The sequence below is a fragment of the Mixophyes fleayi genome, chromosome 5 (assembly GCF_038048845.1).
Source record: "Mixophyes fleayi isolate aMixFle1 chromosome 5, aMixFle1.hap1, whole genome shotgun sequence".
Classification (NCBI taxonomy): Eukaryota; Metazoa; Chordata; class Amphibia; order Anura; family Limnodynastidae; genus Mixophyes; species Mixophyes fleayi.
The window spans coordinates 278544057-278558875 of NC_134406.1; the positions used below are offsets into that span (position 1 = coordinate 278544057).

Genomic DNA, 14819 nt, shown 5'->3' on the forward strand with positions numbered 1-14819 from the left:
TCAAAAATGACATTGTGTTTGTGGTGTAATAAACTGATTGGTCCGGAGTCATTAAGGAGAGCGGAAAAATTAGTAAATGTTCTCCGGGACAAACCATGTTACAATACAAGGGTGCAAATGACTATTTTGTACATAAGTTAAATATCGGCTCTTTTTTCATGTAGCACAAATACCTGATAGCTTTATTTTACACTGAAAACGTATGACTGAAGGTGACCTAGGACATGCCCCACCCCAACTATAAATCTGCCACCACATTTTAAATGAATTTCCCCCTCCAACGCAACATGGTTTTGCCCAAATGCAAAGTTACTCCTTCTTTATGCTTTGCTCTGCTTAATGTCTCAGGCCCATTGTTTCCATGGTGACAGATGTTGTTAAGGAAGGTCACTTATTCACAGAATTGTTACGTTATAGCAACAGTGTTTGACTGACTTTTCAACAGGGAATTTCAGGCAAAACCTTTTTTCAAGCTTCATGATTAAAATGTAATATCCAGCTTAATCATTTTAATAAGGGAACAGCATTTTTGGCTGGAATTTCCCCTTAATAGCCTAATCACTGCCTGACATCTATTCTTAGGGTTGCTTCAATGACTGTTCTCTCATTTCCATGGAAATGGTCTATGGATGTCTCTAAGTCAGTTGTCCTTCTTGTTGTGTCCGTCCAGGTTCTGCACCCCCTCAACAGAAACACTCATTGGACCCTACCTGGCATGTGGACCATTCGGCAGCCGCACTCCCCCAGGATGAATCTGGTCTCACAGTCGATGCGACAGGCAGTGATACTGTAATTAACGAAATAGGGAGACTTAAACGGGGTACTTTTACAGACACCCCATGGTGGGGGCAGGTAAGTTATCTGGGGTGATGTTAAGGAATAATTAATAATTACATTGGGAAACTGGACAGTGACAATAAGACCCGAACAAACAATCTAATTCAGCAATTCATGGACTTGTTTGTCCCAGAAACAGAATCTTTCAAATTTACTTCAATATCCCAGACAGAGAGAGGTAACTTATATACTGATATATTATATCTCCACCTTATACAAATCAGTAAATATATTATAATTATTGATATGCAGGTTTCTAGCTGTGTCAGATGTCTGATGATATAATTGTTATTTCCCAGGGTCTACAGGTCATTAATCTGACAGCTCAGCTTCTACAACCTCTATCAGGAACTGATTTGAGTTTTTAGTGAAAGGTGTTTGCTGTCCATCACTCCCCTCGATAGTTGGGGTCAGCGTCCATACCTGTTCCCTGCACCAAAAATAAACCAGTAAAAGTGCAGAGCACATGATAAAAGTGAACGAACTGTTCTGTGGATACAGCCCAGTCTGCAACTGGTGTCTAATTGTTTTCCCTGCATAGATATATATTCCTGGGTGAATAGAGGCACCAAGCACTGTGTAATAAATAGAGATGGGCGGGTCCGGTTCCCCGAGAACCGAACCCACCGGAACTTTTAGTATCCGAGTACCGAGCTGAGTAGCTCGGTACTCTCCCGCCCGTTCCGAATCCAAATCGAGGCCGAACGTCATTGTGACGTCGTCCGATCTCGGGGCTCGGTTCTCGCGATACTTCAACATTATAAATACCTCCACAGCAATCCATCTCCATTTGACAGAGGGAGAGAGCAGGGTGTAGTCACAGGCTGATTAGAGCAGGGACAGAGAATACAATATTCTTCTTGCAATTGCTCTAACAAAAATCGCTAGAGAAGAGAGGATGATAGAGGTTTATTATTTTTTGTTAATATTTGGCACTCCCCAGTGCTTTTGGGGTGTCCCCCATAATTGTGCATAAATATTTCTGGCTGTCAAAAGTCATATCTGTCATCAGTATCTACCAACTAATTTTTAGCACTCCCCAGTGCTTTTGGGGTGTCCCCCATAATTGTGCATAAATATTTCTGGCTGTCAAATGTCATATCTGTCAGCAGTATCTACCAAATAATTTGTAGCACTCCTCAGTGCTTTTGGGGTGTCCCCCATAATTGTGCATAAATATTTCTGGCTGTCAAAAGTCATATTTGTCAGCAGTATCTTACCAAATAATTTTTACCACTACAAGTGCTTTGCGCTCAGAATGTGTGGTGCCCTGTTGAACAGCACAGAGGAGTGCATAAACGATTTTAAAATGCAGGGATACAAGGGGTTAATTGTGCTCTGAAGACGTACCCAGGAGTGATTGACAGGAGGAGGTTGAAGGCCCTGATTGGAGTAACAGGAAGAGGATGTGCAGGAAGGAGGAGTGTGTGTCATGGTAGAAGAAAGGGGAAACTGACATGCAGCTGGGCAGAGAGAATGATCTGCTGCTGGAACAGGTGACATTGCCAGCACACACGGTTGGAGAACGGCTGGGGACACGCAGTGGGGTGTCCAGGACAGTCTTGACTAACTACAGAACCTTCTCAAGGTAAAATCCTAGCCTGCAGTGTACTGCACACACCCCAGCGTCAGAGGGAAGAGTGTTGAGAGAATCTATACAAACTGACATTGCATTCCTGTACAAGGAAGAATATTGTGCCCTCCTTGGGAGCTTTTCCCTCAGATCATACCTTCACACAGGCTGCAGGGAACCATTAAGACTGTCGTTTCAGCTAACTCCTGTGTGGGCTGATATCTGAACTCTATTCCCCGTGCAGAGTACATGTGCTATTAGAGACGCATTGATTTATGAGAGAACAGCACCATCTTGTGACTGAATTGAGCAACAGTCCTGTGTTTTGCTATAATCTTTAACCCAGCCTACAGTTTAACATCTACCCTTTTGAGAGAAAGTACAGGGACTTAATCGGGATTGTTAACCCTTCTGGAAACCTCTGCAGGACATTTGAACACTAAAAAATTCCTGTGCACAGGTCAGCCCAGGACTGAGTGGAAAATATGGTAACGTTACCAGGAATAATATTGGAGCACAAAATGTTTTAGATGGATGTTAATGTTATGTGATTTACCTAAGAATTGATTTATTAATATTGAAGGTGTGACATTCAGCGTTAGCGGTACCGCTGCAATTCAAGTTAACTCAGCAGTAGATGCTAAAAGTGGGGCGTCTGACCCATAGGGAATAGCATGGTACCCCAAACACCTGAATAAGAAGGAGCCCTCTAGTGGGCGCGGTAGTGACCGTAAGAGTCTTGATGGGTTATTATTGATGGTTATTGCATCATCACCAGTCAGATATTGTTAACGTTAAAGTAGTAACTGTGATTACCAGTGTGCCTTACTAGACAATGTGTATTGAAGATGTTATCGTTATTCTGCCTTATACTCACCAGGTGTATGTCATATGTTAAATGCTATTGTGCTCTATGCTGATCAGACGCATTATTTTGTCATTACTATTGAGCTGAAGGGGTCAGTGGCACAGTGGCTTACCAAAACTATCCTTACCGCATTCTCAATAAACCCAAGTTGTTTGACCAATCTTTGTCCCTTTCATTGAAGTATTTATCTCCTGACCACCGGATATCCGAACAGAAAAGAACCTGACTCGTGTCTGGAGGACAAGGTAAGGGAAGGATTTCCCATCAGTACTCGACCACCACAAATGGATTCAAAGCAGTCCACATATGATCAGAATGAGCAACCAGGTTCTGTCACCAGTCCTGATGTTAGTGTTCCCAGTACGTCATCTGGGCAAGGCAATGTCAAACTACAGAGTGTTTCGAAATCAGTCCAAAAAACAAAATCAAAATTTTTTTTTACTGTATTGAAGCGAAAAAGAAGTGTTACTGAGCAAAAGTTAAGTGCCGATAAAAAAAAAATTGCCAACATGCCATTCTACACATGCAGTGGCAAAGAGAGAATGAGGCCTTCACCTTTGGCTATTAGTGGCAGATCCCAAAAAGTTACCGAGCCTACAATTGGTGCACAACTACTGTTACGCGTCAAAGCCGAGCTGCAAGATAACAGTAAGGCATTAGAGGATAATGTTTGCACTGATTCACAAATGACACCAATCCCTGTGGAGAGTCCATCCAACAGTGGTATGTCTAATTGTGACTATTCTGTTAGTGTACCCATAAAGAAGGGGCCTTTCAGCAGTTCTGCTGATGTGTGCCTGAACAGCCCGAGTGTAGCCGGTGATACACAAATTGAGGATGCCACTTTGGAATTAGAAGAGGATGAGGGGGAGATCTGTGTAGGTGACGAGGGCGCTAATGAGGATGTTGATGATTATGATGCAGACAGATACCAAATTGCCTTTCTCAATTTCTATTTATATTCTAGATTATATAACGGCTGAATAGTTTTCTATTTTACTCCTAGTGGAGAGGGGATCTGATGCAGACAGATACCAAACTGCCTTTGTCCATTTCTTTGTATATTCGAATTTCTAGTTCCACAGTCTGTGCAGGCTGCTTTTTTTATATTCAACTACAAGTGGAGGGCGGGGGGGCATAGATAGCCACCAAAGTACCGTGGTCCATTTAATTTTACTTTCTAGCTCCACAGTCTGTGCAGGCTGCTTTTTTAATATTCAACTACAAGTGTAGGGTGTAATATACACCCAAAGACGATGGATACATTGCCAATAATCAAACATGGAGGAGGTAGACAACCAGGTTTGACTGTATAATTTGCAGACAAGTGTTCGCATTAAGGACGGCCTACCAGGGATTAAACTGTTTTTTTCATAATTTATTAGCTTTAGAATTACCTCACTTATCTAAGAAACTGGTGGAGCACTAAATTAGGTTATTTTAGACCAAAAAAATTGTATTTTTTTCAAAAATAGCAAAACAAAACCAAACAAAACCAAAACCAAAACACTCAAGGGCGGTTTTGCAAAACCAAAACCAAAACACGACGGTAATCCAGATCCAAAACCGAATCCAAAACCAAAACACGGGGCTCAGTGACCATCTCTAGTAATAAATATAATATCGCTCCTGCCATATATACCATGAGTAAATGTGTATATAACACATCGTAGTTATGTTATCACATCCTAGAATGAGTGGAATGTTCTTTGTTGGAACCTCCAGTAACATTCCACTGTCATCCGTCCAGTTTGGAGAGCAGACCCCCATTTCTGATGTAAAAGGATACCTGCTGCTGCTGACAGGACACAAATGTCTGGAATCCGGGGGCCACACCAAACCCCAGCTGGTCTATAAACGGGGGCTCCTGCTGACTGTGAATCTGAACCTTCACTCCAGCCTCCAATGAGGTCTCGTCTGATCAGGAGACAATGTGGGAGAACCAGAAGAAACAAACAGTAGGTGAATAATAAAGGACAGTTCCCACCACTGGGCCAGGTGGACCTCTCTCACAGACAATGATACATATCTTCCACACGGGATCGTTCATGACACGTTGATCCATCAAACCTCCGGGCTCCACACCAATCTCCACAGACACATGGACACACATGGGGTACTCACCTGTCTCTGCAAATACCGGCATATACTCATCCTGTTGAATGTCCAACATCAGCTCCAGTCCATTTCCAGTTCCTCCTTTCAATGTGTACAGCAGCTCGTACCCATCCTTTCCGGGGTTAAATGTGTAGCACTTTCCATAGCGTGTGAACACCTAAAGCAGAAAAGGAGAACATACTGATTCAATGCTGGACCTGCTGAGACGATGCTGGACCTGCTGAGATGATGCTGGACATGCTGAGATGATGGTGGACAGTCTAAGACTAAGTTAGACATGCTAAGAGAATGCTGGACATGATGAGACAATGCTGGACACGCTGAGATGATGGTGGACAGTCTAAGACTAAGTTAGACATGCTAAGAGAATGTTGGACATGATGAGACAATGCTGGACATGCTGAGATGATGGTGGACAGTCTAAGACTAAGTTAGACAAGCTAAGAGAATGCTGGACATGCTGAGACAAGGCTGGACATGCTGAGATGATGGTGGACAGTCTAAGACTAAGTTAGACATGCTAAGAGAATGCTGGACATGATGAGACAATGCTGGATATGCTGAGATGATGGTGGACAGTCTAAGACTAAGTTAGACATGCTAAGAGAATGCTGTACATGCTGAGACAATGCTGGACATGCTGAGATGATGGTGGACAGTCTAAGACTAAGTTAGACATGCTAAGAGAATGCTGGACATGCTGAGACAATGCTGGACATGCTGAGATGATGGTGGATAGTCTAAGACTAAGTTAGACATGCTAAGAGAATGCTGGACATGATGAGAACATACTGAACATGCTGAGATGATGTTGGACATGCAGAGACCACTCTAGATATAACAAATCGGTCCCAAATTTTTCAAGTGACCCCACTCAAAATTGAAGACATATGTTCCTACTTATCTTTTCTCATATGCACATAGTCATTAACAATGTGCAATACTACAAAAACACAACTCCTATTTTTAAACAAGGGAACCTTCGATTTCCTAAGAAGTTCAGAGCAAAACACGGTATAATGGAGTCACAAGACGAAACGCTTCTCACAGCAGCTGGCTCTAAAGTTCCGTCCCAGCTATGACTTGGCAGCCAGGACGTTGTGACTCTATTGACGCAATCACATGATCACAATTAGCCTATTGCCTGCAGAGCTTTCTGCTTGGGGCTCATTAGTTTAGATTGGAGGGACAACTATTATGCATTATGTGAACCCTGCTGTGTTGCTGAAAATTCTTATTCTATTGGATTACCTGTCGCCTGACCTGCTTGTTCCTGGATAGTCCTTGTCTGCTGCCTGTCTCCAACCTTGGCTTTGTTCTTTGGACCTTCCCTGCCCGCTGCCCACTCCACTCTTCTGGCTTCACAGCGCTACTGGTTATTCTCTGTATACTACTCCCAACCTCCATAATCCATCGCTACATTGTTTCTAAGATAAACTCTTACTACTCTGAGTACAAGACCTGGGGCAATCTGTAGAAGGGTGTTATATTCTTCAGAAATATATATGTGGTAAGAAAAATTACCTATGTTTGGGACTTAATAAATGAGAAATGACAAAATTCTACTGAGCATGCACTCACGTCTTGTTGGGCGCATTGTGCATGTGCACGAGGAAATAAAAACAAGCCTGGGCTGCCTTCATTATGTCAACTGTGCGTGCGCCCACCAGTCGGTGGGTGTAATGCGCTTCTACAAGATTTATCCCGATAGTAAATAGGGGACAAATGACAAGTGTTCATTCGTCTGCCGGCACACTATGCGTTGTTTGGCTAAAACATGTCTCCATCTTCAGCTGTCTGCTCATTCTGCCTGTACCGCACAACTGGTAGCGGCACAGAAGCGTCAATCACCAATGGCTGGGTTATTATTGGTGGCTGATACCGCTGCTGCCGTACAGTAGCCACACCCACTTTCCCCACCACTAACTACAATCATTATTCGGCTACCTTATGTATCACAGGTTCCCCCGCCTCTTAGATTGTCAGCTCACCCGGCAGGGCCATCTGTATCTTCTGTTCCATGGCATTCTATTGTGATCACTACAATGTGCGGCACTGTGTAATAAATCAGTGCTCTATTATTATAGGATATCACTATAATGATAATGATGGGCCTGATTCATTAAGGAACTTAAATTAAGAAGTTGCTTATTTCAGTCTCCTGGACAAAACCATGTTACAATGCAAGGGGTGCAAAGTAGTTTTGATAGCTTATTTGTACACTGAAATTTAAAGTTGATATTTGTGCGCTACATGAAAAAACAGTCAGTATTTAACTTATGTGCAAAACAGAAAACAACTTTGCACCCCTTGCATTGTAACATGGTTTTGTCCAGGAGACTGAAATAAGCAACTTCTTAATTTAAGTTCCTTAATGAATCAGGCCCCATATTCTGAATATACAACACTGCAGAATAAGCTGATGCTATGTAAATACAGCACAATAATAATAATAATAATAATAATACTTGTCTGACTTTAAGGGGCAGATTCAATAGTAAAAAAAAATCGCCACATATCAAACAACCGCGTATGTTTTTTAGTGAAATATCTGCTCATTTTTGCTCACGCCCCATAGAGACACAAACATAAAGTGAGCGCTACTTTTACTGTATAAATGGTAAATATGCGCAGCCGCGATGTTCCTCGGAATATCGCAGCTAATTAAATCTGCCCTAAGATTGTTATAAAAAATAACGAGCAACCCTTATATGACACATAATAGCATGATTAGGACGCAGTCATCACCAGAACTGGTCACAGCTTGTGCCGATAGGTCGTACTGACCCCCATAATGAGCTCCTCCACATCACCACCTGCCAGTAAGCGTTGCGCCAATTCTTCAATATCTGCAGTGTTTCTAAATGACTGACACTTAGGGGTAATGTAAAAATGTTGATTCTCAGCAGTTTGTCGTCATTATTTAAAACAGTAATTTTATTAAATGCAAAGCCCATCGGGTTTGATATATTTACCCTTAATGTTAGTTTGGTGATAAGTTTTCCTCTTAGGAATTCGAATAGCGACGCTCTAAGACCCTCATTTATTATGAGCCCCACAGATCAAAGTAGCTGTTATTCAGCGCATCATCGGACTTCCATTATCCCTACTTCTATCTATTGTATCCAGCCGGGAGCCCAGCAGAGCCCCAGAAATACAAACCCACCTCTTCTTATGAAGTGTTTATGGGACAATTACATAATATAAAACGTTGCCAGCCGTGCAAGAGAACCCGTCATTATTCTTCCCATAAACGCATACCTCCCAGTATTTAGAATCCTGAAACTGGGACAAAATAATTCCCGCCCCTGTTCAGCCTAAACTCTGTACACAAATGGGCAAATTTGGGTAAAACCCAACCACATTCCTCTTAACCGCTGCCCTTTTGCAGTCCACGAATATGGATGTCCCTCCAAAATTGGGACCATTGGGAGGTACAAACATCTATCCTGCATTCCTCCAATAGATTCATCACCTTCATCTTCCATGAATCTACCAGCAACATACACTATATGGACAAAAGTATTCAGACACTTGACCATTACACCAACAGGGACTGTAATGACAGTGTATTCAAATCTACTTTAATATGGAGTTGGTCCCTCTTTTGCAGTGATAACAGCTTCCAGTCTTCTTGGAAGACTTTCCACAAGATGTTGGAGTGTTTCTATGGGAATTTGTGCCCATTCATTCTGTAGAGCATTTATGAGGTCAGACAACTTCAAACCCAGACTCACCCATCTGACTGCCAAACAGAGAAGTGTGATTCGTCACTCCAGAGAACACGCTCCCACTGCTCCACAGTCCAGTGTCTGTGTGCTTTACACCACTCCATCCGTCGCTTGGCATTGGTCTTGGTGATGTGAGGCTGCATGCAGCTGCTCGGCCATGGAAACCCATTCCATTAAGCTCCCGCCGCACAGTTTTTGTGCTTACATTAATGTCAGTGGAAGTTCAGAACTCTTCAGCTATGGAATCCGCAGAGCGTGTACGTTCTTTGCGCATCCTGCGCCTTAGCAGTCGTTGACCACGTTTTGTGTTTTTACCTGGTCTTCTGCTTCGAGTTGTTGTTCCTAAACGCTTCCACTTTCTAATAATATCACTTGCAATTGACCGTGGAATATCCGGCAGGGATGAAATTTCACCAACAGTCTTATTACAAAGGTGGGATCCTATCACAGTACCGCACATCCTATCACAGCACCACACATCCTATCACAGTACCACACATCCTATCACAGTACCACACATCCTATCACAGTACCGCACATCCTATCACAGTACCACACATCCTATCACAGTATCACACATCCTATCACAGTATCGCACATCCTATCACAGTACCACACATCCTATCACAGTACCACACATCCTATCACAGTATCACACATCCTATCACAGTATCGCACATCCTATCACAGTACCGCACATCCTATCACAGTACCACACATCCTATCACAGTACCACACATCCTATCACACATCCTATCACAGTACCACACATCCTATCACAGTACCACACATCCTATCACAGTACCACACATCCTATCACAGTACCACACATCCTATCACAGTACCACACATCCTATCACAGTACCACACATCCTATCACAGTACCACACATCCTATCACAGTACCACACATCCTATCACAGTACCACACATCCTATCACACATCCTATCACAGTACCACACATCCTATCACAGTACCACACATCCTATCACACATCCTATCACAGTACCACACATCCTATCACAGTACCACACATCCTATCACAGTACCACACATCCTATCACAGTACCACACATCCTATCACAGTACCACACATCCTATCACAGTACCACACATCCTATCACACATCCTATCACAGTACCACACATCCTATCACACATCCTATCACAGTACCACACATCCTATCACAGTACCACACATCCTATCACAGTACCACACATCCTATCACAGTACCACACATCCTATCACAGTACCACACATCCTATCACAGTACCACACATCCTATCACACATCCTATCACAGTACCACACATCCTATCACAGTACCACACATCCTATCACAGTACCACACATCCTATCACAGTACCACACATCCTATCACAGTACCACACATCCTATCACAGTACCACACATCCTATCACAGTACCGCACATCCTATCACAGTACCGCACATCCTATCACAGTACCGCACATCCTATCACAGTACCACACATCCTATCACAGTACCACACATCCTATCACAGTACCGCACATCCTATCACAGTACCACACATCCTATCACAGTACCACACATCCTATCACAGTACCACACATCCTATCACAGTACCACACATCCTATCACAGTACCACACATCCTATCACAGTACCGCACATCCTATCACAGTACCGCACATCCTATCACAGTACCGCACATCCTATCACAGTATCGCACATCCTATCACAGTACCACACATCCTATCACACATCCTATCACAGTACCACACATCCTATCACAGTACCACACATCCTATCACAGTACCACACATCCTATCACAGTACCACACATCCTATCACACATCCTATCACAGTACCGCACACCCTATCACAGTACCACACATCCTATCACAGCACCACACATCCTATCACAGTACCACACATCCTATCACAGTACCACACATCCTATCACAGTACCACACATCCTATCACACATCCTATCACAGTACCGCACACCCTATCACAGTACCACACATCCTATCACAGCACCACACATCCTATCACAGTACCACACATCCTATCACAGTACCACACATCCTATCACAGTACCGCACATCCTATCACAGTACCACACATCCTATCACAGTACCGCACATCCCATCACAGTACCACACATCCTATCACAGTACCACACATCCTATCACAGTACCACACATCCTATCACAGTACCACACATCCTATCACAGTACCACACATCCCATCACAGCACCACACATCCCATAACAGCATCACACATCCTAACACAGTACCACACATCCTATCACAGTACCGCACATCCTATCACAGTACCGCACATCCTATCACAGTACCGCACATCCTATCACAGCACCACACATCCCATAACAGCATCACACATCCTATCACAGTACCGCACATCCTATCACAGTACCGCACATCCTATCACAGTACCACACATCCTATCACAGTACCACACATCCTATCACAGTACCACACATCCTATCACAGTACCACACATCCTATCACAGTACCGCACATCCTATCACAGTACCGTACATCCTATCACAGTACCGCACATCCTATCACAGTACCGCACATCCTATCACAGTATCACACATCCTATCACAGTACCACACATCCTATCACAGTACCACACATCCTATCACAGTACCACACATCCTATCACAGTACCACACATCCTATCACAGTACCACACATCCTATCACAGTACCACACATCCTATCACAGTACCACGCATCCTATCACAGTACCGCGCATCCTATCACAGTACCGCGCATCCTATCACAGTACCACGCATCCTATCACAGTACCACACATCCTATCACAGTACTACGCTTGTAGTCACTGAGCTCTTCAGAACGACCCATTTTGTATCACAAATGTTTGAACATGGAGACTGCATGGCTGGTGCTGGATGTTATACACCTCTGACAACGGGTCTGATTGAAAAACCTCAATTCAATAACTAACAGATGTGGCCAAATACTTTTGTCCATATAGTGTATATACATATTGATAACCTTTTATTCTATCAGTATCTGAGCTGTATAATGGTAATATAACAAACATGGATCTCTCAGGTCTCAGTGCCGCAGTTATGGTAATATGGCAGCACAAGGGTTAATCAGTGCACAGTTTGTCTGGCAAGTAAGCGGTTAATTGCTGCGCACTAGGAGGATTAATGTGTTCAGGAATAAGAAGAATACAGGGTTACTGACGTGTTTATGAGACTCTATTTTTAATTGATTGAATAATTGCTTTTTCTGATAATGTTATTGACCGCAGCATAAACTAAGAGCTCAGCCTCGGAATCTGTGCAGTGCGGAGAATTGTGGGTACTGATGGGGTCCCCTGGGGGGATCGGGTGTAGGGAACAGGAGGTGTCACATTTATAGTAGGACATTAATGTAACGTAAGATCTGAAATCAATAGGAAGAGACAGATTGCAGACAGCGCAGGATGGAGGAGAGTGATGGGGGGGGGCTGTGTATAGCGCTGCGCTGTAGCATATGTTGCTGCTATAAAGGATGATAATTATACAATCACATTGTCAAATATTACCGTTCTGTCTGCTCAGTAGTATATAATGCTGCAGTCTGTGAAATATGGCCCCGATACTGGGTAACATTATATATATGGAATCTCTATTAATAGACGGCATAGAGAGATGTTATTTATTCCATCTTTATCCAGACAGACGGTGGAAGATCACTGGGGGCTGTAGGATACAATGCTGGGCGATTATGTACAAGCACTGGAGGTTATACGTGTACATAGTCTACATACTGTATGCACATGGTAGATGTTGTATAGACCTCCTGCCCGGTGGGATCAGAGCACCTTCATGTGTAGTGCTACCAACAGCCATGATCTGCCCCCTGTGCCTATTTATGATACCAATGTACCCCTGGCACAGAGCATAGATCCCGTCTGCAATTGTCAACAGTACAGGACACCAGATCAGAGGTGGAACTAGCAAGCTATGGGCCCCGGTGCACAGAGGCGGTGAGGAGGGCCCCAGGGCCCCCGACCCTCTGCTTCTGCCATGCAGCGGGCCCCATATGTACAGTAAGGACGTAGGCACGTAGTCAGTGTACAGTAAGGGCGTATGCACGTAGTCAGTGTAGTCAGGGCGTATGCATGTAGTCGGTGTACAGTCAGGGCGTATGTACGTAGTCAGTGTACAGTAAGGACGTACGCACGTAGTCAGTGTACAGTAAGGATGTATGCACGTAGTCAGTGTACAGTAAGGACGTACGCACGTAGTCAGTGTACAGTCAGGGCATATGCACGTAGTCAGTGTACAGTAAGGATGTATGTACGTAGTCAGTGTACAGTAAGGGCGTATGCACGTAGTCAGTGTACAGTAAGGACGTATGCACGTAGTCAATGTACAGTAAGCGCGTATGTACATAGTCAGTGTACAGTAAGGGCGTATGCACGTAGTCAGTGTACAGTCAGGGCATATGCACGTAGTCAGTGTACAGTAAGGATGTATGTACGTAGTCAGTGTACAGTAAGGGCGTATGCACGTAGTCAGTGTACAGTAAGGACGTACGCACGTAGTCAGTGTACAGTAAGGGCGTATGTACGTAGTCAGTGTACAGTAAGGACGTACGCACGTAGTCAGTGTAGTCAGGGCGTATGCACGTAGTCGGTGTACAGTCAGGGCGTATGTACGTAGTCAGTGTACAGTAAGGGCGTATGTACGTAGTCAGTGTACAGTAAGGGCGTATGTACGTAGTCAGTGTACAGTAAGGGCGTATGCACGTAGTCAGTGTAGAGTAAGGACGTATGAACGTAGTCAGTGTACAGTAAGGGCGTATGCACGTAGTCAGTGTACAGTAAGGACGTATGGATGAAGTCAGTGTACAGTAAGGACGTATGTACGTAGTCAGTGTACAGTAAGGGCGTATGTACGTAGTCAGTGTACAGTCAGGGCGTATGCACGTAGTCAGTGTACAGTAAGGACGTGCAAAGCTCAAGCGCAGCAGCAGATCCAATCCTTGGGCATCTCTCAGGTAGGTGATTTAAGTCGTATCACTTGCTCCAGCTACAGGTCAGGTGTAAGTGCTGATTACTAGTGATGACGGTTGTGTATACAGCTAGAACATGTGTCTGCATCAGGAGCAACTGCAAGAATGTATTTTATGGACAATAGAAATTAATAACATAATGATAAATGTATTTTATGGGGGGGAAATGAATAAAACCCCACTTAATGTTCTGTCATTCATTAATGACTATGTGCCTGATTCATTAAGGAACTTATGCAAGAAATTTCTTACTCAGTCTCCTGACAAAACCATGTTACAATGCAAGGGGTGAAAATTAGTTTTATATTTTGCACATAAGTTAAATACTGACTGTTTTTTCATGTTGCACACACATATCAACTTTAAAAGTCAGTGTAAAAATAAGCTATCAAGTATTTGTGTGCTACATGAAAAAACAGTCAGTATTTAACTTATGTGCAAAATATAAAACTAATTTTCACCCCTTGCATTGTAACATGGTTTTGTCAGGAGACTGAGTAAGAAATTTCTAGCATAACTTCCTTAATGAATCAGGCCCTATATTATCAGGTGACATTAAGGGGTTAATATATCAAGCTGCGCGTTTCCAGCGGGTTTGACAAGTGGGGATGTTGCCTATAGCAACCAATCAGATTCTAGCTGTCA

The 14819-nt window shown here is 43.4% G+C and overlaps 1 protein-coding gene across 2 annotated transcripts in view; it reads right to left on the reverse strand.

Annotated features, from left to right (window-relative positions):
* The window catches only part of LOC142159411 (acid-sensing ion channel 1C-like), a 79100-nt gene that overhangs the window by 30466 nt on the left and 33815 nt on the right, over positions 1-14819 (reverse strand). For both annotated transcript variants that reach the window (XM_075214285.1, XM_075214286.1), the window contains exons 3-5: positions 5403-5553; positions 5068-5195; positions 711-861 (exon numbers count right to left, since the gene is read on the reverse strand). In XM_075214285.1, the coding sequence (XP_075070386.1) occupies positions 711-861; positions 5068-5195; positions 5403-5553 (430 nt within the window). The remainder of the gene's footprint in view (positions 1-710; positions 862-5067; positions 5196-5402; positions 5554-14819) is intronic.